At 38.4% G+C, this 22825-nt stretch overlaps 1 protein-coding gene across 7 annotated transcripts in view; it reads left to right on the top strand.

The window, feature by feature from the left end:
* Positions 1–22825, top strand: part of BEGAIN (brain enriched guanylate kinase associated) — a 148222-nt gene that overhangs the window by 34905 nt on the left and 90492 nt on the right. For 5 of the 7 annotated variants that reach the window (XM_090141618.1, XM_090141615.1, XM_090141617.1 and 2 more), the window contains one exon: positions 6207–6235. In XM_090141618.1, coding sequence (XP_089997744.1) covers positions 6207–6235 — 29 coding nt within the window. Of the gene's footprint in view, positions 1–5688; positions 5852–6206; positions 6236–22825 lie in introns of those variants that run through there. The other 2 variants (XM_090141619.1, XM_090141616.1) reach the window with 1 other exon arrangement.

Below are 22825 nucleotides of genomic sequence, written 5' to 3'. Positions count from 1 at the left end.
ACAGCAACAAAATATAACGGAATATTGGTGGAAAGTTCAACGTTTACTGCCATACCACCAACATCCACCTCAGACAAACATAATAAAATAGGAGGCATTATTTTTGGAGCAGCCTTTGTATATTCTCTTTAAAGATACTAAAGCATTCTTATTATTATACAAGATATGGGTGAGATCATTTGTACATGATGAAAAGCTCTGATTGCCTGCTTTCAATTGAGATTATGGTAATTTGGAGTAACACTGAAATGACAGAAGGAATAAGTTTAATCTTCTGAGAGCAGTCAAAGAATCAGTCTTGTTTTCCCTCTCAGATAAGACATCTCTCCATAAATGCTTGTCAGAATTCAAAAACAGGGTGGGAGTTGCATGCCTTAAAAATTTAAACATAAAACTGTTACAGGATTAAACAGAGATAAACCGGCCATACCGAATATAGCATGATTGGAATCACCCTCTAATTTCCATCAGTTTATAAGTGCTCAGTAACACACAGGGCAGAAAAGTAGCAAAATTCTTCATAATGGAGTGTAGCAGGCTGATAGATATTGCATAACAGAGTAGTAGTAATCTGGAGATGTGCATTCAGGTGTGATGTGAAGATTTTGGATGTTGGACTTAGTTCTCACCTCTAAGAGTTAAGAAGAAAGCATATCTACTTCTTTACTGAGGTGGTTTTGTTTATAGCATATCTTTGCTGTATGCCATTAGTTCCAAATGGCTGAGCTATTATCTAACTTGGTGGTGGACAGTTTCTTTCTTCACCATATGAAACATCAGGTGTTGGTGTCAGATAAGCAGGGAATGCTAGGATGATACAATGATATTGGTCTTGGTGGTACAGAGAGAATTGGCATGTTTTAATCATGGTTACTCATGTCTTAATTAAATGCCAGATACTTTCCCTCACGTCAGACTTTCAAAACCTTATATAGTTTAATGAAATATTTGCATTCTTTGTAGCATATATGATGTTCCTCTTTCCAAGGGAAAATATTCAGTAATCTCAACATGTTCTTTAGTACTGCAAGAACAAAGGACTTGACTACTTCTGCCTTCTCCCCTCAGTGAATTAGTGTGCCCCTTCACCTTTTATGTACTGTCTGTGGACTATCTGTGAACAGCAGAGGTATTATTCCATGGCCTGTGATGCAGAGGTATACATGGAGGAGGATTAGTCTGAGCAAAATATCTATTCCATCATCAACCATGGAGAACTGGACTCAATTTTCTTTGCATCTCTATGACAATTACATGCAAGAGTTTTACAAAAATGTTATTCTTCTTTGTTAAAAAAAAAAAAAAAAAAAAATTAGATCCTTTGAACACATGAAGCCAAATCAAATGCAGCCAGATGCTTCCTCCAACTCTATGAATGTTCCTATAGATTAAATTTTAGCCTTTTTCAAACATCATTCTAGTAGTACATTGAAGCTTATACTTTAAAAAGGGATTAAGAGCCTAAGTTAAAGATTGATCCTATCAAATTATGTAGTCCATAAACCAAATCTTTTATACTACTGAAAAGGAATACGGTTACACTGGTTCCTCTCAAACTTTAGTAATACCACAAGTACAAAAGAAATGCTGAAGTGAAACTATTGTAGTTGAAAATGTGGCAGCTTACAAGTGTACTAGGAACTCAGAAGCCCTTGGAAAACCTATGGATTAACTCTCATTTACAGCTCTCCACAACACGGAAATAAAATTACCTCTCACAATACTGATTAAGTCAGAATAATAAGAGTTAGACTAAATGAGAGGCAGTAATTTCCTGTTGCCATTTCTTGTCTTATACATTTGCTCACAGCTAGATAGCATGCTAACTCAAAGTCCATTAAACTCAGAGGGAAAACTGGTGACTACTACGGTAGAATCTGAGTCCTGCTTGTCCATCTAAAATGAAGTACCTCTTTCCAACAAATAAAGAAAAACTAAAAGAAGTTTCACTTCCTCTTTCATATATACATCTGTATCTGTAAAACTTGACCTCAAGATGTTACAGAAAGGAAATTTCATTATGTAGCTGAGAGGCTTGAAGTCTCAGAAAATGCTAATATAATAAAGGAAAAAAACCAATATTTTGCCAATGCTGTCACCATGTGAATTTTCATAGAATGACAGATAGACTATCAGCATAACTTTCTACTTTATTAAAAGATATTTTTGCTCAGAATAAATAAATAAATAAATAAATAAATCTACATTATAAACTCAAGTCATATAAGAAGAAGAAAGAAAAACCAAAGAATTTGGTCACCAGACATAGCTTATGTACACAAATGACTAAAAATATTCTGCCATTATCTTGCGATTGCTTAACTCTGTAATTAAACACAGGGACATTAAAATAAAAAAAAAAAAGAAAGAAAGAAAGAAAGAAAGAAAATCACAGTTTTTGTTTGCTCTACTGACTTGAAAACAATTGAGTTTGTCACGCTGACTGAAAGGCAGTAACCATATACTAAATGAAGGAAAAAAAAAAAAAAAACCCACAGTAATATATCCTGGAGTTTTCATTAACAGCATCCTTGCTTTCAGTTGGGCGAGAGATTTTATTCTTGAAGAATAATGAAGAATATCAAAAAGTCATTCTGAATAAGTGTAAGAAAATAAAACAAAAACCTACAACAACAAATAACTCTAGCCTTAGAATACCTGTCCCAAAATATACATTCAGATGCTTACAGCTATCAGAAAAAAGGTCTTGTCAGTTATTCTGTTTCATATTTGCATTCTTCAGATACTTGGAAAGCAGAGATTTTTCTGCTAGTACTATTAGACATTGCCTGGCAATGCTCCTAAGCAAAGTAACTGTACCAAACACTTCCACAGAGAGGAAAATCTTCAAACCAGTCTCCATATTTTATGTAGAAGACTGCATATGGAAATACAGGACATTAAATTATCAAAGCTCATGATTCCCTTTAAGAGAAAACTTGCTATTTTTAGACATTTAAAATGCTTTAGACATGCTGTCTTGATATCGTTTAAAAAAAGAAAAGAAAAAAGGTATTTAAATTACATCTGATATTTCTATAATTAAAGGTAATTACTGATCTTAATTAAAAATGTTATTAAAAAAAAAAAATCACACAAGGCTGCAATCACAGCGCTCAGTTCAGACATCATGAAGCACTTACAATAGACTAACCCACTAGCAAGGAGCAACTCATAAATGATATGTCATGAAGGACATCCTCATACCAACATTAACCTCAGTCTTTGAACTTGGGATAAATCCCATAGGATTCCCTACAATTGAGTAGTTCAGAGCCATTTAGAATATGTTTTAAAATCAATTTGTTAGGACTCTTCAGATGGGAGCCTTCGTAGGGAGCTGTCTAAGGATGATATAGACACTAAGATTCCACAGGCTATAGTAATGGCAGGGAGCTGGCTAGGAAACAATTTCACCTCAGCAAAATTGCCAACTTCTGAAAACAGATCTGTTTCAGAAAACCAAGCTTTTAAAATCATTTTGAATTTCTAAGGTTTTTGGAAAGAGACAGAAAGAGGAGAAGAGAAAAAAAAAGAAAAAAAGAGAAGCAGAAAGAAAGAAAGAAGGAAAGAAAGAAGAAAAGGAAGTCAGAAAGGAGAAAAGGAAGTCAGAAAGGAGAAAAGGGTAAAAAAGATCTTCCAAAGGAACATAGTTATCTGAGACAAACTGCTTTCTATGAAAACTATATGGATACTCTTATCTTTGTTTTCACCAGCAAACACTTCTACATGTTTGTTTGACTCTTCAGCACGTAAGCTAGGCCATCCTGATAAACACATGAGACCTAGTCCTCTCATCTGCTGTTATTTATTTACTGAGAGTAGGGCCCCATTAAAAGAAGAGACACAGTATTGCAGTACTATGGCCTAGAAAGGCTCTGACCGAGGTCAGGGCATCTTCCTTGAGAAGGGCTGAGCTGAAGCCACTGCTTCTATCATCAGTCAAAGAGACAAGGAGCACTCTACATTTCGACCACATAGTCAAAGAAAGGCAGAGGATAACATCCCCAGAGGTCCAAAGGATAATTGGCTCTGTCATGCACAAAGAAAACAAGGGATGCAATAATAATATCAATAATAATAATAATAAATCAGACTGATGAAATTGCAATTTGATGTAGTTTTCTGGTTTGTTTTGATGTAAGCTTTTTCTGTGCTTTTTTCTCCTATGAATTTCCAGTTGGGACTGGCAGGCAATGACTCACCTGCATTCATGGATGAGGTCAACAGCATAGCCAAAAAACCATCCTACAGATTCTCTTCTCCATCCTGCATTTAAATCATTTGCAACAACCTTTACCCTGACACCATGAATATAGCAATGTTTTAAGTATTAAGCAAAAACAAGGTTAAGATAACTTCTCCTTATATTGTTGCCATAACAAAAGCACTAATAAGTACCCAGTCTTCATGGGTGGCTCCTGCAGTTCAAGACAAAGCAACAGCTCCAGTAAAAGTTACGCCTAGCTTTAGAATGACAGGAACATGATGACTATGGCAATTTTTTTTAGTACACCTGAGGAAAACCAAAGTGGTAAGCCCCAGGGGGCTGTCGGTGCCTTCCTATGCCCAGGAAAAGCCCACAAGGTTCATTTTCCAGTCAATAATGTTTAAACTATTTCCTACAGACGCTAGAATATTCATGGATTCAATGGATAAATATAAACTAGAGAAAGTAATTAGAGGTCCCTAAGTTAGATTTTTAATCTTAAAATCCAGAATTTACAATGGGCAACCCCATGCTCCCAGTAGGTAAGCAGAGAGTACATAATGTGGATAACATCCTGTCCTGGGGAAGATGAGGAAGGGTTTTTCCGTAGCTGGCTTCTTGCATACCAAGTTCTGGTGAATGCCTACCATCTTTAATACATATCATCAGAAATTATCATGCAAACATTGTCCTGACTGACAACTTATCTAAAAGACAAATCAAAAATAAATGAGAAGAGGGGAAAAAAAAAAAAAAGAGTGACATGATGAGGAACCAACAATTTGTCATTTGGTATGTTTTATTAGGCAGTTTGACAAATTTCCTGCTGCATAACTAATCAGAATTCCCCTATTTTTAATCTTTAATTTATTTCATACTCAAATATGATCGTCATTCATTAATCAATAGGGTTTAAAGTGTTCATGATTAATGGGCAATGCTTTTAGTATAAATAAGAGTTTCTGAGATGCTGGGATTTATCTGGCTCTAAAGCTTGCAGGGTTGCTCCAAGTGTTCATCCCTTAGATTCAATAAAACAGGACCAGGAGAATTGATGAGATTCTGTGCCAGTGGGATGATTAGATGAAATGGAAGCAGCTATTAAGGACCTGCAGAAGATAATGATGAAAAAAGATCCAAAGGGTTAACAGGAGTCTGCTTTTCATATAAGTACTGGCAGAGATTAACGAGTCTCTGTGCTACAGATAAGTAGGATTCACAGCATCTCTACGGTAAAAAAGAAACAAGGCAGATTAATGAAATTACCACCTACTGCTCCACCAGGATGTAAAGAGTCAAGACTGCAGAAGTGCTGTAAAGCTGCCAAAGGGTTAATGGGAGCCCAGCTTATATAGCAAGCAGAGGGAACTGGGCAGGTACTGGAGTTGCGGATGAGTAGCAATGAAAGGGTTAACAAAAAGCCTATACGTATTGAGATGCTAATTGTCAAGATAGCGTATTACTTGAGGAAAGTAATTTGACTATTTGAAACTCCCACGAAGGATGCCAGCCTGCGTCCACCCCATCTGTCAGGCTCCGTGAAACACGGCGAATTGAACTCCAGATCCAAATTCACATGTGATGAAGTCACTTTAATTTCCCAGCCAGCCGAGCACTGCTGCCATGCCCACTGCGCAGAGGGTAGCACTGCATTTCAACTTTTCATCTGAAATCCAGGAGGCACAGTAACCTGTTACTTGCTGCTGCCTTTTTTTTTTTTTTTTCCTCCTTTTTCTCTCACCATTTTCTGCCTCAGTGCTACAACTGAGTCATTCTGTTGCCCATGGCTCGTGGGTATACACTGTACTCCTGCAGCGTGCTGCATTATTCCTGAGTTAATCTCTCAGTGTTATTTTCGGTAATGCAGATGTGGGGTTTGCCTACCGTCGCTTTGTAGACACTTGTCGAAAACCATTTGGAAAGCTTAACTATGCATAAATCTGCAGAGTGAATGTTTCCTTTCATTCACTTGCTCCTATTATTTGATTTCTTGTAGGCCGCTGCGGCAGAGATGGAGAAAATAAGGTAAGTGAAACAGTTTATTTACATCTCATTATTTCTGCTGCACAAAGAACAATACAGGCTCTTTGAAAATATGTTGCTTACTATGACCAGAGTAAAATACTAGATTGCATGACGATGTAAGAGAAGCTGTGTTTTAGAGACAAAAGAAAAGGAATGTGGTTATAGTAGTAAATCTGTTTTGCAGACATGTCAATTCAGAAGGGGTGTTTTATACACAAACACATTTTATTGCCAGATGCGGAGGATATACGATTATATAAATGTTGTAGCCACTTGTCCATTTACTGCAAGAGCTTACCATTCCATTTAATGAGGAAAGTGGATCAATAATTCATGAAAAAGCTGAAGAAAATATAGGCTTGACTTCAAAGCATCTAATTACTGTGGTTTGTTTCAGTATAATGTTGTAAAATTGGTGTTCGATTTTTGTTTTATATTGTATACCAGACAGACGAATCTCATCTCCTCTGTGTTTAAAATGTTGTCATACTGTACCAGTTTCTCAGCACATCTCACTGCTTAAAGCAAAAAGAGATGGCTTTTATAAATACAAGTTTCTCATCTCACATCCGAATGCAAGTCTGCTTTGGGGGATATTGCTTTTGTGTATGCTATTAAGAAAGAAAGAAAAAAAAAAAAAAAAGAAAGCATTCTAGCCCCTTTAAAAATAATTTCAAATCAAATTCTGTCTATTGATTAAATCAAGTATTATCAGAATTATACTATTATCAAAATAAAAATTTGAGCTTTTTATTTTATCCTTAAATATGCTATGAAGCGCATTTTGATAACCCAAAATACTGGCCCTGCTCTTATTCAGTTTTATTGGACAAGTCTAAATTCCTTCCTCAAGCCCGGTGACTCAGTTTGGCTAGTGGCAACTATTGTTCAAGCACAACTTTTTAGACCCTTGAGGTTGGAATGACTACCATGAGTTTTTGGAAACACAGAAAAGTTTTAGAATTCTGGAAATAACTAAAATAAAAAGTGGCAATCATGGAAAAAAAAAAAAAAAAAGAAAAAAAAAAAAGAAAGAAAGAAAAAAAAACAGATCTTCAATGAATCCTGGGCTGGAAACAAAATTCTGTTTTTCTTTTGAGAAGAACAAGAAGGTTCTCTCTCACAGTGGACTTGAAGATGCACAACTGAAAGTTTCTAATGTCAATATGTACTTCAGCTGTACATTTTTGTACCTTTTTATGTCACTGAAAGAGTAACTTCTGAACTGAAAGAAAAAATCCTGTGCAACATATTGTGGTTTTGCATGTAAATTGGAACTGTATATTACAGTTGTGAATTGTTTTTTTTCCTGAGTAAGGACTGAGAAAACACCTCAGTATGTGGTTCTGCATTCACTAAAAATTCTAAACAGGATCTCAGATGGTATATGCACATTCATGTCATGAATTACTCTGTTAGTAGATGCAAGCAGACATGTAGATACGTGTTCACTTGATAAGCATGTGTGCATAAACACATGCTAATACTTCTCTGAGCATGCTTTGGCTTCTGCTCTTGCCACATTTGCAATAACAGGCAGTAGAGTCCAGGAGAATAAGCTCAGGAATTTAATGAAAAGCAGAGTTTTCTATGAGAAGAGTAAATGGTCATAAAGCTCCATCTGCCCTGCACCCTAGTTTTACAGCTGTCAGACAGGCAGCAGTCCTTACCTCAGTACTTCCTGAGCACTTGTACAGATGGAGATCTCACAGTGCTCTGCTGAAGGAGATGGGAGATAATAGCTAAACTTAAACAAGAGAGGGGTCAGGCTGTGTCAGCAGTTGTTAATGAAGTTTTCTGCTTAGACTTCTTGTGTATAAAAATTGCTTCTAACTGAGGTTGGTTCCTATCACCCAAGCTGCTGCCCAAAGATAGCTCAAGATGAGATGGAGAAGCTACATCAGGACCTGCTCTAGTACATATGGTCTAATTTCTGGGTGGTCCTGTGTGAAACCAGGAGTCAGACTCGATGATCTTTATGGGTTCCAATCAACTCAGGATTTTCTGTGATTCTTTGACTGCAGAAGTTGTGCTGTTCCAATCCAAACTTTGCTGGGCTACTGTCCACACTTATTGTCCTGGGGCAAACTGAGAGGACAATGGAAATAAAGCCTGGAGTAATTATTTTAAATGCCTGCTGAACTCACAGACCTGAGAGAATTCAATTTTTCCTAAGCCTTTCCTCCAAGCCTGACACCCAGATTAAGGCAAATTGGCTCATCATCTACAGTAGCCTCAGAGAGGCCACGAGAAGAGAGAGCCTGAAATCAGGGAAGGAAAAGAATTATAATGAGGGAAGAGGACGGGCCAGGAGAAGAGAGGTGGTGGCTTTGTTTGTTTGTTTGCTATGGGTAAGATGTAGAAACCAGTATAACAGTACAGGAAAAGTCATTGACATAAAATACTTGAAGATGTCCTACTAGGCCTAGCTCCTTCCCTACGCTCTGCAGCCAGCTGAGGATGTTCCATCCTGCAGCAGCCAGGCATAAATCAGGCATGCAGAAGGTACATGTGGAAGGAGGGAGCAGGAAAGGGGTCTAGAAGAGGGGCCTGGAATCAGCAAAAAGATTAAAAAAACAAAAGAAACACCCAAAACTATATCTGCAGGAATCATGCAGGGTGAAAATTCCCAGGGTTAGAGAAACCTGGGTTTGCAGTCCATAACACGCTTTGAGAGAAAGAAGCCTTTTAAGCATAAAGAACAGGTGCAGAACTTCTAAAAGGAGCTGCTCCACGCTTGCAGCCCTTTGACACATAGATTCAGACGTTACAAAAGCAGCTCTGTTGTCAGACAAGCTGTGCTCCTTTTGCTGCCCAGTGCATCTGGGACACTCCAAGGACTGGAGGTGGCCAGGCCCATGAGAGAATCAGACTTAGAAGGCTGCAAAACTGATCTACTGATCACCAACAACAAATTTGCTGAGCCACGGCAGCACAACAATGGTGCTGTGAGTTAAGACGCACAATTCAGCATTTTGCTCCTTCACACAGAATCTGGTTGGAAAGATGAAATTCATCTCATATTAAGCAGTGGTAATTCCCCTTGTAGGCCAAGGGATCCCTGCAGCAAGCAACGTCATGTAATGTCTTTTTCAGCCAGGTGGAAGGTGGCTGAATCCAACAGGTGGAAGGAACAGGAGGAAGCAGAAGTGGGCAGTTATCAGTATCTAAGCTGATACGGGAAGGACATTGAAAATATGCTTTTTTGTACTGAAACCTTGACCAGAAAGATAAGTAGCTACAAGGAAGTCTTCACACAGAACAGTTCTTAGCATTGCATAATGTTTATAACATCTCAACATACCAATATATTATGCAGGAAGTAAGGCTAACTACTAATCACAAACCCCTTGAGGATCTGCTCTGTATTTTGGCTGTGTATGGTTAGGTGGTCATTTTAAACATTAATTTTGACTAGAGTCTCTTACGAACTGTTTTGTAGGCATGGCTCTCATCATGTTTGCAAACAAGGACTGTAAATTTTAGTTCAAGCGCATTTCAAATGTACCTATACTAACTTACTTTCACTCAGCACTGTGCTGTTTTGTGCGTGTCTCTTCAAGAGGAGCACATGCCTTCTAAGCCTTGGGCCTTGCAGACAATTAGCAGTGGCTGGCTCACTAAATTATAAATGCTCAGGAAACTACTCCTTTGAGTCAAATTTAATCCCTGGCATAGACAGACATGCAAAAGGAAGATGTCTGCCAGTTCCACAGCAATTCCAGTACAAACTCACTCAGTCATTCTTTCACTGTTTCCGTTTAATTCAACCTTTCAAGTGAAAGGTTGTGAAGCTTGATGTAAGAGACTTCCTGACATTTTCATATACAATTTTTGATCAGATTCAGTATTTCTTGCACTTCACAGGAGATTCCAGTTAAGGTTGTAGATATTGTTCAATAAAAGCTTTTTCTTTTTATGAAGATGTTCCTAAAATTTAAGTGACAAATCAGAAACTATAAATCAATAATCTTGTCTAATTTTTCAAGATTCACAATATGCTGAACTGTACAACTACAGGTACATAGGATAGTACACATCACCACTGTGAACTGTTAGACTCACATAATTCGTGCCTACAAGATGGACTTTCTGCTTCCCAGACTGTTAGTGTAGCTATGTTATCTTCCAGCTGAGGATTATTTCACCAGCACCAGTAGTGGCACTTCACTCATTATCCATGGATCTCTGATCAAAGTGATTCAAACCTCACAAGGGACTGGTGAGGTAACATCTTTATTTCATTATAGCCCTTGTTTCAGAGTGTGTGAGAGTGATCTGTTTCACACACACAGCTGGTAGTAAGTCAGGAGCTCAATCCAAGTCTCTTGAATTTTCAAACCTAAGATTTTCTCAAGCATGTCTGAGTTCATCTGTGGTAAGAAAGGAAAAAAAAATCACTCTTTAAAAGGAACATCAAAGGCACGTGCAGCCGTGGGGAAAAGTTTCTATGGTAGTTGAGTGGGTAAGTGAATACCTCCTTTAATGCCCACTAGATCATGCTGCCACTTGGTATAAATAAAGCCCTCTTCATATGCTAATGAACGCATCGCAATTTCCTGCAATTCCCACCTTGTCCTCCCTTTTCTCAGTCTGTATCTATGTTAATTTTACCACAGTTACTTAAACACAAGGAAGGGGATTTTTTTTTTTTTATTCAAGAAACACTTCGGTTTATACTAGGTTTTGCCTTTGCGTCCAGAGCTGCTCTGATGAGAGCCCCTGCCTGCACAGAGGCACGATGCTATGGGTCGACAGTGAAGCTGTGCAAACAGCAGCTCCAGCATCTGCTCAGCAGTGTCTGTGGGCTCCAGCTTATGCTGGGGCTTGGAACTCCAGCTGAGGATGCAGGCAAAGAGATGGCACGGGGAAAGCTCAGAAGAAATAGAGCATAGGGAAATGCTGGCATGAAAAGACTGAGTTTGGGGTCATTAGAGGTTATGGTAGAAGAGTCATATAGCTAAGTGAACGTTGGGTCTGTTTTCAAATACGGAAGGAAAAACCATAGAGAGCTGACTACTTGCAGTCAAACAGGTGAAGCTGTTTTTCATTTTTCTCTGCCCAGCAAGCTACTTCCATTGCCCAGACAGTCCCAAAAGCAGCGACAGCCCTGCAGGGTTGTTTGCAGCATATCTGCTTTGTTCACCCTGTCATCCAAGACAGTAACTGCAGCACAGCTGAAGTGCACATCTCTCCCCTCAGAGACCACAACTAGCTTTAAGTTTGGTGACCACCAACCACAGCAGTAGGAGCAATGGATACTCAAGAAACCATAAACCCACTGGAGCTGGGATCAGCTGGAATGCAGAGCCACCAGTTCAAGGAGTTTTATTAACACCATCATGGGCACAATGCGCTTGTGTACTTTATATATGAACCCAATTCATTTTCACATCTGCTGTTATAAGTGCTAGTCAGTCAAACCAGTACAACTTCAACTCAGTTGAGTTTTGTTGCCCTACAGCCCATGCCCTAAACCTCTGTTTCTTAGAAAAAAGATCAAAAAGACAGGAGTTTCTGTATGGAAGGAATAATCTCTAGTCACATGCTGTAACAAGAGTTGCATTAGATCTACTAGCTCTAGGTAAATAGTCAGTAGAGTGGAAGTGTCCAGCAAACAAGAAACATGACAGGAAAAGAGAACAGAATAGATTCAAACTGAAGGAAACCAGGTACAGCAGAGAAGAGTGGCCTGCAGGGACAAGTGGGAGCTGAGCAAACATCAGAAGAGACTGAGGAAGTAGGTAGGAGGAGATGAGCCATGCCATCAAACTGGGAGCTGCAGTGAGTCATGGGGGAGAGGCTGGACCTAGGCGATACCAGGCTTACAAATAATGCTTTGCCTACCCCTTTCTGTAAGGTGAAGTGCAGCACTGAGCAATACTATGAGTACTCAGGAAAATGAAAAAAGGATAAGATAATTTGAAAACAAAAAATGTCTATTTATTATAGTGTTCACAATTAGTTCAAATTTTGTGACACAGGGATTAGAGCTTCCAGAATGCATTTTTCTCAGAAATGCAATGATCCTTGATTGTCAGAAAAAAAAATCTCAAAAGGTGGGAAATTGGATGTTCTCCACATTCTCTTTATTGCTAATAGCAACTAGACTTCAGTTATGTAAGCACTTGGACCAAAGGAAAGTGTGCTAAATAGTGAGAACAGGAACTTAGCTAGCAGAGACAATGACTGCATCAGTAACAAAACAATCTTACAAGCTGAACAGTATAAAGGCTTCCAAGCTGCAAACCAAAAAGTGTTCAAGAGCAGCATAGTTTGTGAACCACACCGGACTGTGGTGAAATCAAGTACAACTTGAATGCTCACTGCTTTGAGGAAAGAGATAACACTTCTTTACAGGCTTTTGCAACTGCTGTTGCTGCTAGCACAACTCAGGCAATTTTATTTACCAATCAGTTCCTCGTTTACACACAAGTGATTTGCAAATACATTCAAATAAAAATTCTGTCAGCAGACATAATTCAATTTTGATTTTTAAAGAACATTATCAGAAGTATATGAAAATACTGAGCTTATCACATTAAAGTAAAAATCTAAGGGTCTGAATTGTCTTAATGATGACCTTAGCTAGAATTACAAGGTGCTTAAATACAGACAGTGAGCAGTAGTTGTACTTTTAGGAATTAATAAATAAGAGGGTTGTATAGTTTACAGAACTCTCAAGTGGGGTAAATGGATCATTAGTGGCTGTAGGTCCCTGCTAGGTTCTCTCATGTGTGACCATCCTACTACTTGTGTGAACCATACAATGCCTGTTATTCAGCTCTTACAGGAACAAGATATACCTCATTGAAAAGTGCATGGTCTCTGCTCATTAGTTCATTTTGTCAATGTTTATATACAGAGTCAGAAACAATGCATATATGTACATTGTCTCTCAGAGCATAATTCTATGTGCATTCACAAATCTGGGGGGCACAGAGCTATCTAGCTTACTTCCTGAACTTGCCCAACCATCATCATATCTGCAAAACTCTAACTTGCAAGAGAACACACACACACACAACTCACGCAGCAGACTTGCATCTAGGAATGCAAACATCATTACAGATTAGTACAGAGGAACAGGGGAACACTGCAGTAGCTAATTCAGTTGTGTGACATACCAGGACATTGTACACGAATTACATTTAGGCTAAGTGGAGCAAAATGCAAGTTTTGACTTCCTCATGTCAATTTCACATATCTTTAAAAGAAAGATTAGGCAGAGAAGGAGGACTATCTCCAAGAAGAAAAGATGAGCTTCAAGCTTCTTCTGGAAGTCACTGAACTCCTCATGGAGCTCTTCATTGTGCTGAAAAGACCCTTACATTCACAAGAAGTGTTCATGACTCCAAAGAGTCATCCTCTTAGACAAGACTAAGTTTCCCATCCAAATCAAGTCAAAGAGATGTTCTTGTGTTATGTGTTGTTAGCTTTAACTGCCATTTAGACAGGGAGATCAGCTTAAGGAGTTGCTCCATTATTAACGCCTTCTGAGAGCTATACTGGAATTTCCAGCAGTGAATGGCAACTTAATTTTTTTCTCAGCCATCTCCCTACAGCCCATTCTTATAGTAGGCAATTCGAAGAGCTAAGCAAACAGCACTCTCCCCTTCTGTGCATTTCTTTTTAAGTGCTTAATCTTTGTGTTGTCATTTGTTCCAAGATGTTGGCTTAGCCAAGGTACTGCACAAAGTGACATGGATTTCAATGCTCTGCCTGTAGAGACTACACTACAAATAGAAAAATAAACTGTATATTGCTGCATAATTGGTCTTATGGCCAAGTCCTGCAGATGCAGGCACTTGAAATGGCATTTATGTAGCAGCAAATGCATGACAAATGACTTTACGCTTATATATTTAACTAAATTTGTATTTGCTGCGTCACCTGTCCTTTCCTCACAGTATGAATCCTATTTCTATCCTGTAACAAGGAAATAGTGTTATCAAGAATTTAACTGGGAACAGTTCAGGCTGATTGTACCAAATGTATTCCAAGATTTATTACAGATCCATGAGTGCTGAAATATATGTTTTGCAGTCTGGCCCACTATTCTTAGCACCTCAACAGGGAGCTTGTAACAAAGTATATTCACGGACAGAGTCATATTCTTTATGATGCTCAAAGCACTGTTTTCTGTAAAGAAACACAGCCTTTAGACTGCAGACATATGATCTGTAGCAATGGAACAGTTATATTTGAATTCAGAATAAATTGTATGCTTAGTTTTGACTCTCAGCTTGCGTATAGCAACAACACATCTACATTTTGATTCCTGTTGGTGCAAGACCGACAATTAAAGATTGAAAGATCAAGTGAGAGTCATATACGCTGAGTGAATAAGAGACATACAGAAAATTAGTCTAAAGCAACAGAAGTAGAGTGGAGAAAGCCAGAGCAGCAATGAAATTTAAATAAGCTTCTTGGAGAGGAATGGCATAACTTAACACACAGGAAAATATAATCATCTCAGTCAGGAGAAAAATAAAAAATAAAAAATAAAAATCAGATCCTGTTTTATTTATGCACAAGATGCAGTCTGTTTGCCCCTCATATCAACTGTGCACTACTGTTCTCTACTGGAGGAACCAACAGCAGGAAATTTCTAGCTATTTTAGGAGATGCACAGTGCTCCCCAGTCCCATGTGAAGAAATAGCCAAAATCAACAGTCTAGGTTTCTTCAAGAGAAAAGTTCAACAGCCCTTTGTAAAACTGAAGAGGTAGCTCTGGCAACAGAGCATATGGGCAGGAAAGGGAAGAAATGAGTCATAGAAAGAAAAGAATGGCATGAGTTTCTTTGGGCCAAATTTAGTTGACCTATACAGTTTGGTAACAAAGTAATCCCCCTTTTCGTATTCCTTCCTCAGCCTACCAGAGAAAACCACAACCTAAAACTTGTGAGAAGTTTTTTTCTGAGAAATTAAAAGTTTATGTAATTATAGCACTAAGCAGGTAGTCTGCTAACAGATGTCACTTCAGGAGAGAAAACTGTTTTGTTTATTGCATATGACCTCAGTTTCCTAGATAACAGTTGACATTTTTTCCACCTTGACAAAGTTATTGAGGTTTTTACAGCAACACTAGTCTTGAACTTGCTTTCCATTAGTTGTGTTACACTTTATGATTTGACACAGCCTCAGTAAATTCAGTTACAAGAACTGATTAGTTTTACATGCTAAGAGCTATTAGAAGTTCTCCTTTCCAAACCAGGACTGGATATCATCTAGATTAAAGAAAAAAAAAAAGCTTTCAGATATCCTGTTTCTAAGTGTACCATGGAATTAACATTTAAGAGAAACAGTGCTAACACAGATGTTTTTTTCCTGGTATGTTTGGCTTTGAAGACACCTATTCTAGTCTAAAAACATTTTCTTACTGAGTGAAAGCCTTCTCATGGTCCACTCTGTAAAAACAGTTTGTGTTGTTCACTCTGAAAGTAGTACCTCCTATTTATTTCTATGGAAACTACAATAAACAGTACAATAACACTTCTTGATAGAGCAGATTCTCACCTACAAAACACTTTTTTCTTTTTCAATGCAGTAACTACCATTAGCAATGTACAAAAGCCTGCAAGTAACAAACCTGTGGTCAATCAGAACGTGGCTTGTTTTTCACATCACTGACACCATTGCTGAAAGGCACTATTTACCACCTCACCATGCTACATCCACTGTTTTGTCTCCGTAAACGTTCAGCATACACCAAAGAATGTCAATGGGTGTAATTTTTCCACATGGAAGAATTCAGTGACAAACTTTTGCTTCATATGCTTTTCCATGTCAGACATCATTTTGTCAGATTGCCCCTCTGCTGTTATCTGTTGCACAGTGAAGAAAAATGTAATAGGATATTGGCAGAAAGGTTCCACCTCTACTACCAATATCCACTTCCAGCATTGTGGGACATTTTAAAACAGGAGGCATTACTTTCAGAACAGTGCTCATTATAATCTAGGAACACGTAGCAAACAAGTAACAACAGCTGCATGTTATCTGGATTAAATGAATTTGGAAGGTTCCAGTTATAGTAACAGTAAACAGTAAAATTCTAATTAATGCATTACTTGTAATACCATGCAGATTGGACTGCTCTCGTGACACCTTGCTGTTGCTTTGCATTCTCATCTCCAAATCCTGAGGAGCTCTCCAATTTCTATTGCACAGTAAATACAAAGTTTACCAGGACTTTCATTTTAAGGTTCCTATAGCACTGAACTACCAATTATCATGGCATACAGAGCTGACAGTTTGCTTAAATTGCCTGCCTAGATTTGTAGAGTATCCCATCTCCTTATTCATCATCTCTATATACACAACACTGGGAAAGCATCTTAAGATATAAATAGACATGGAGATGGTTACTTGCTGAATTCTAAGTAACTGGATGAATCCATTACTGCATCCTTGGAGAATTCCATTTTTTCCCAGACCTACAACTCCTTTTTGAGCGTTATCTACCTCATTATGCACAGATTAGTTACATTATGTTATTGGCTTGCACAGACCACACAGTAGCTGAAAACTAGTTTTGCAGGAAGGTTATTGAAAGAAACTAATGAAAGGAACATATTCTCTCATCAAAAAGCTGTGTTATCTGTACATTTTTCACATTCACATGAATAACAAAGAGCTCACATGATACTCCTGTCATTCATCTCTTCGATGCTGCCTGATAGAACTCTGAATTGGAACAACCATTGACATACACCTGCAGCACGGATTCACTGTGCAGAGTTCTTAAACTATATAACGTCTTCCAAATCTAACTACAAATTGTTTCCTTACCTTTTTATTACAAACAACTGTAGACTAGTTAACTACAACTTCCACAAAACATTAACTGCAGAATCAACAAAAACCATTATCCCTTTACAAGTGGCAGTTCTTTCACACAAAGCTATTAGCTGCATTTTCTATTCTTACCCTGAATATTTTTTCAGCATCAGAAATTAGGGCATTGGCTTGCAGAGTCGTGCCCTGCTTGCTGAAATTAAGGACAATTACATAACGGGAAAAGGAAATATAACAGGTCAGAGTTATGCATCTGCTGAAATTCAGGTGGTGGAGGCATCGCCACTACTGCGTTGAAAATATGCAGCAAGGTGTAAGCTGTTGAAGGATCTGACATTCTTGTTCGGCGGACACATGTAACAGCCACAGCCATTAGGATTCTCTCTGGAGCTCTGTCAATGTTCCAAGGATTTTTATTTATTTATTTTCAAAAACTCCGCATAAATCACAAAACAAAACTTTCATCTCCCCAGGGGAACACTTAACATCCTTTCTAGAGTAATGAAGAGTTTCAGCAGGAAACTGGCAATCCTTCATGGGCAATATGCCAAACTGTATTTTTCATTCCTAATTTAGAGCTTAAACATGTTGGTAGACAATACTGAAGAGCTGGGAGCTAGGAGATACTTATCTCAGGATGCTGTGGGTCCCAAATCTACAGGGTCAGATCCCGTGCCGATCCCAGACTTGCAGAAATGCACTGATGTCTGCAAACCTCTGGGAGCACCTTAAAAATAAATTTTATAAGTGCAGACTGCTGCTTTTCCCTTCGCCTTCCAAGTCTTTCTTTACTCTTTCTGCATCATTTGACATTTTACCATACTTCCGTATTAACCACCAAAAATCTGATCTGCGAGTATGACTTCAAACTTGTATTTACAAGAGTAAAGATACAGTGACATATGGACCACCAGCTGGCGAGAAGTAGGAATGATACTTTGTGGAGTTTGAGTCACTAAGTAAATTAAAAAAAAAAAAGTCCATCTTTGTTACAGTCACAATCCTGCTGAGAAAAGCCTGTCTTCTTAAAACTGAAGCTGTTTGAAAGGATGACTGCAACAAGGCCACTACCCAGGAAACATGAAATCTGGATGTACTAAACTAGATGCTAAACTATTATAAGAAGTATATGCAAGCAAGCTATTTCCTGCTAACTGTGTGAGGAATAGTACCACAGAGGCAGTAGTGGGAGACAAAGAAAAAAAAAAAATGACAGTCTGTTCCTTTTAAATGGGACTAAGAATCACTTCGAGCTTGAGGGTGACACTAGAAGTTTCTTTTTATTGAGGTCACAACCACCTACACAAGTTTAAAAGTTTTCAGCTTTTCGCCCCCACACCTCTCTCTGGCCTTACGCCTTTTTCACAGCATTTGCCTCCCCTTCACCTTCTGGAGGGATCCTCCTGGTCCTCCATCAGGAGGACCACCCCTCCTCCTCCCCAAATGGTGGCTTAGATCTGCAGACTGTCAGCAAAGTACATTTCCCACCCCAGCAACTGTCAGGAGATTAATATCCTATTTAACTACCAAATATCAAGTCCTCCTAGGAAGTAGTCCATTCTTCTTCATCCTAATTTCTACCCTCAAACTGTTGTTTCTCACCATCATAACTTCAGGAACAGATGAAAACTTCCTGCCTACGCTCATGAGGTTTAACAAAAATTCATTTTCAAACTTAAGAGACCATTCTCTTCAATCCTAGCCCATTTCACCAATCTTTTCACTTTGCCTGTTTCCCTAAAAGGGTCAAAAAGAAAAAAAAAATCTAGCATTTAAAGGACAGTTCTGTGGTTTAGCAGCTGCACTGTAGGCTGGGGCAGAAGCTGTCTTTTTGACCCTTTTTAGTGAAAGTAGTACACAAGGAAGATAAAAATATTTGGCAAGGGGAAAGATTCTTAGATTTATTTATTTATTTTAAAACAGGTGACAGGTATTGAAAGAAAGGCCTTTCCCTTCGAAAAACAGAACATTGTCTGGGGACTATTAAATAACAACATAACTAATTACCAAGCTAATTATCTTCATGCTGGAGCACCAAACAACTGAAACACAGAAGCTGCTGAGAGCACTTACTATAGTAAATTACTGAAATACTTCTCATGGCTTATTTTGCTGAATTAGAGTACTAAAGGAAGTGTGTTGCATTATTCCTCTATTGACTTTTCCCACATGTGATTATTTATTATTAGATTTGTAAGTATAAATCAGGCAGGAAGGTCAAGCTGCTGGAGCCTCATCAACTGTACAGCATTATCTGCACTGAATCGTAGGGACATTGCTTAACTGCATAACAAGCCATGTAGGTTATAGGTACTTAAATATCCATACAGAACAAAACAAAAAAAAAATAACACTGGGCCAGCATGCAAAGCATTAGACATATAAATGGAAGAAAAAGAAGATGTAAGACAAAGCTGTTCCATGTTGTATTGGAGTTGTAATGCAAAAGAAATATGAAGCTTGCCTTCCTTGCCCACCCCTCAGTGAACAAAGAAAAGAAGCACCAGGGAAATTTCAGAGAAATCTGAAATCATTACTTTCTGCCTCTGCACTGTATAGGTTTGTTTGTTCAGCAAGAAAACATTTTCAATTTCTAGTTGTCAACTAAACCCTCCTCAACTCCATGGTTCCAGCAAGCACTATATTTTAAGACAAGACTTTTAATGGTTAAGTGACTTCTGTAAGATCTTTGAGGAGATCCTGACAAAGCCAGGAGACTGTATGCAAGTTAAGTGCCTTGAGACAGAGAGGGTAGAGAACAAAATCTTTGCCCCAGCAGCAAAATACCTGTGCCTGAAATGAGTAGTTTCATTTGGTCGAGGAGGGTTAAGATCCAAAGTAAAACATCCCTCAGCCAACTCGAGTCTCCCATGGCACTGCTCACTTCCTCACTGCCTGACACAGGATTCAACAAGGTTCTATCACAAATCCTTTCTCCTCACCACTATTTCTTCCCAACAGCATGGTAGCGTAGACCTATTATAAGGAAGGATCCAGATACGCAGTCTAGTCCTTATTGTGGCCCTGAGTAAAAATAAACCCTACAAAAATCAGTACTACTCACTGCACAGGTAAAGGCTCTTAATATCACTCTCGGACATTGTGTAAGCATCACTGTACATGTTCTTGCCAGCAAAGTATGACCAATAGTTTTAACAAGAGCTACATCTACCAGCATGAGCAAACTTGACTGCATTCAGGTCAAAACAGTTACTGCAGTCTCTAGAGGTAATGTCTTCAATTTATTCTGATGTTTTCCTATTTATTAAAATAATAATAATAGAGCACTAAAGAATATAAAACGATACAAGATAAAGGCAATTAACAGGACTCCAGCTTCAACAGTAGGGTTCCCCTCCTCTGGCAGTTTTATAGAGAGAAGCACAAAGTACCATTTCTCTCTCTTTTCATCTTATGGCAATTGTTGTTTTGTAGCATCACAGCATTAGGGCCTGTGCCCTAAATCTTTCCATCCTGTATGAGCAGCACTAGGAGAATTTTCTTTTGACCTATTCTTCTAATAGCTTTAGTGATGTCAGAATATCAGAGATACTCATTATCTAAGGGCTGTGCAAATTCACATTAAATGAAAGATTAATGTAACTTTTCAGTCATTAATACACTGAAAGAAGTTGTAGTTAAAGGAGAAGATTGATTGCTTGGAACCTTATCCATTACATTCAGAACCAAAATATCAGTGACAGAAGCCAGGCAGCCAAAGAAATAAAAAGAAAGATTGAGATATCAAAGAATTTCAGATCCTTTTCTTCTGGTACCAACCACTAAAGGAGAGACTTAGAGGGATGTACCAAAGCAGAAGAGATTCCTACAATGAGGGAAAACCTATGGCATTTCTCTTGCCCAGAAGATGACAGTGAGGTGTGCTCTATCCAGCAGCAGGAGTTCAGCAACAGGTGTTTGTTAATGCTGTAGAGAGCAACATCTCAACTCCTTGCAGACCAGAATGGCAAAGGTTAAAGAAAACAAAGGGGGCTATTTAGTAAAAAGGAACTTCATACACAGGCTGGAGGCATACTTAAAATAAAACCCTTGGAAAATTTTAGAAATTGATTTCACTTCTCAAAACCACAGAAATGCAAATAGATCCTGCAAACAGAGGGGATTTGAGGTCAGAATGACTATATGTATCTAACCTTTAAAATTTTTGAGACTCAGACCCATCTGAAAAAAAAGGGGATGACAAATCACTTTCCCCAATTTAAAGGACAACATGAATTAAGCAGAGAGAGCTGTCAGGCTCCTCCATACAGTGGTTATATAACTTAAGCAGAGCAGGTGAAGGTGGGACCCTGGAGTTTATTGATTAGTTCTATACCAGATGAAAACTCAGATGTGCAGAACAGCCATTGTGTAATGAGTTAATATTTGCTATTTGATGCTACGTCATTAAAAGCTAGCACATTTTTCCAGATCGATGTGGTATTACGTTGTTTTCTGTGATTCAGAAAGAAACTTTGTTTCACTTTGACTTTTTTTGATCTCTGTATCTTTCGCCCCCATTCTCAGGAGTATTGTTTCAACTTTAATTTCTACATTACATACTGCATTCTCGATATGGAATTCCCATATTTAGGTACTATGATTGTTCAAAAGACTCTCCAGCTGGGTAGGAAGACTATTTGAGTGATAATACAGTGATTGTAAAGAATGGGACATCAGTTCCCATTTTAGAACATACATCTTGGCAAGTTTGAATGGAGTATATTCAAGTGGGAACAAATGGACATTTTAAGCGTGTAATTTAAAACAAAACATTCAGCACTTACATGAATAAGCTCAGCAACTGCAGCTCCCCTAGCCCAGGATCAAAGAGCTTATGGAGGACAACTCCAAGCTCATAGTTATGAGGAAGCCCACAGGCATAACAGATCTGCAGTTCAATAACAGGAATCCTGCACTCCTGATCCCTTTTCTTCATTTTCAGATTTATTAGATGCCCACCTCTCTCTCTAGCTTCTTGTGGTTTCTGTGAAGGAAACAGTCCTAATGCTGCACCTTTTCAGCACTGGGCTGAGGTGCATTATAAATGTGTGCATATGCTTACACGGGCTGTCATTTCCAACCACCATTTAGAGTCTAAAATGTACATTTAAAAGTTCTTCCTAAAAATAATGCTAAGCCAGAAAGACATTTTTTCCACTTGAGAAAGAAACAAAAAGAAACAAAACAAAATCAAAACAAATAGAAAAAACACCACACTCTAGCTATGTGGGGTTGAAGGATCAGGCTGCTTTTCCTAACAACTGAGAACCTTATTTGCTTGTGGCATTTTGCTTTAGCTGAGAAGGTGTCACGCATCCAATTAAAAAATATTGAGGAAGACAAGATTGGAATGAGAATGACTATATGCTGCAGCTGCCCTGAAATGAGTTAGCTAAAAAGCACACAGCTGGGAGAAATACTATTGTTCTGACCATTCCTGAAGCCATAGCTATGTTGATGCTGTAAACATGTATTAGCCAACTTCTCTTCAAGGCACTAAAAAGACAAGCATGCAGGAATTTCTTTTCAGTTCCCTTTCCAGTGGTGCCCTCATCAGTATTTGTGCTGCTGTATCATAGCCGCTGTTCTTCTGTCACAAAATGGAACAATGTGCATGGAATCCCACGACAGAAGAGTCAGCCATTCAACTCTCCGCAGATGAAAGAAGCATCAGGCCTGGCAGAAACTATTCAGGTTGACAAAGGAAAAAAAACAAGGCAAACTAAAAGCCATATAAGTTGTTCTAAGAGGCTGGGTCTGCTCAGTGAGTCATCAGGTGGGCACATC

This window comes from Phasianus colchicus, chromosome 5 (genome assembly GCF_987193195.1).
Source record: "Phasianus colchicus chromosome 5, bPhaCol1.hap1.1, whole genome shotgun sequence".
NCBI lineage: Eukaryota > Metazoa > Chordata > Aves > Galliformes > Phasianidae > Phasianus > Phasianus colchicus.
This window is presented reverse-complemented; position numbering and strand designations above follow the sequence as displayed.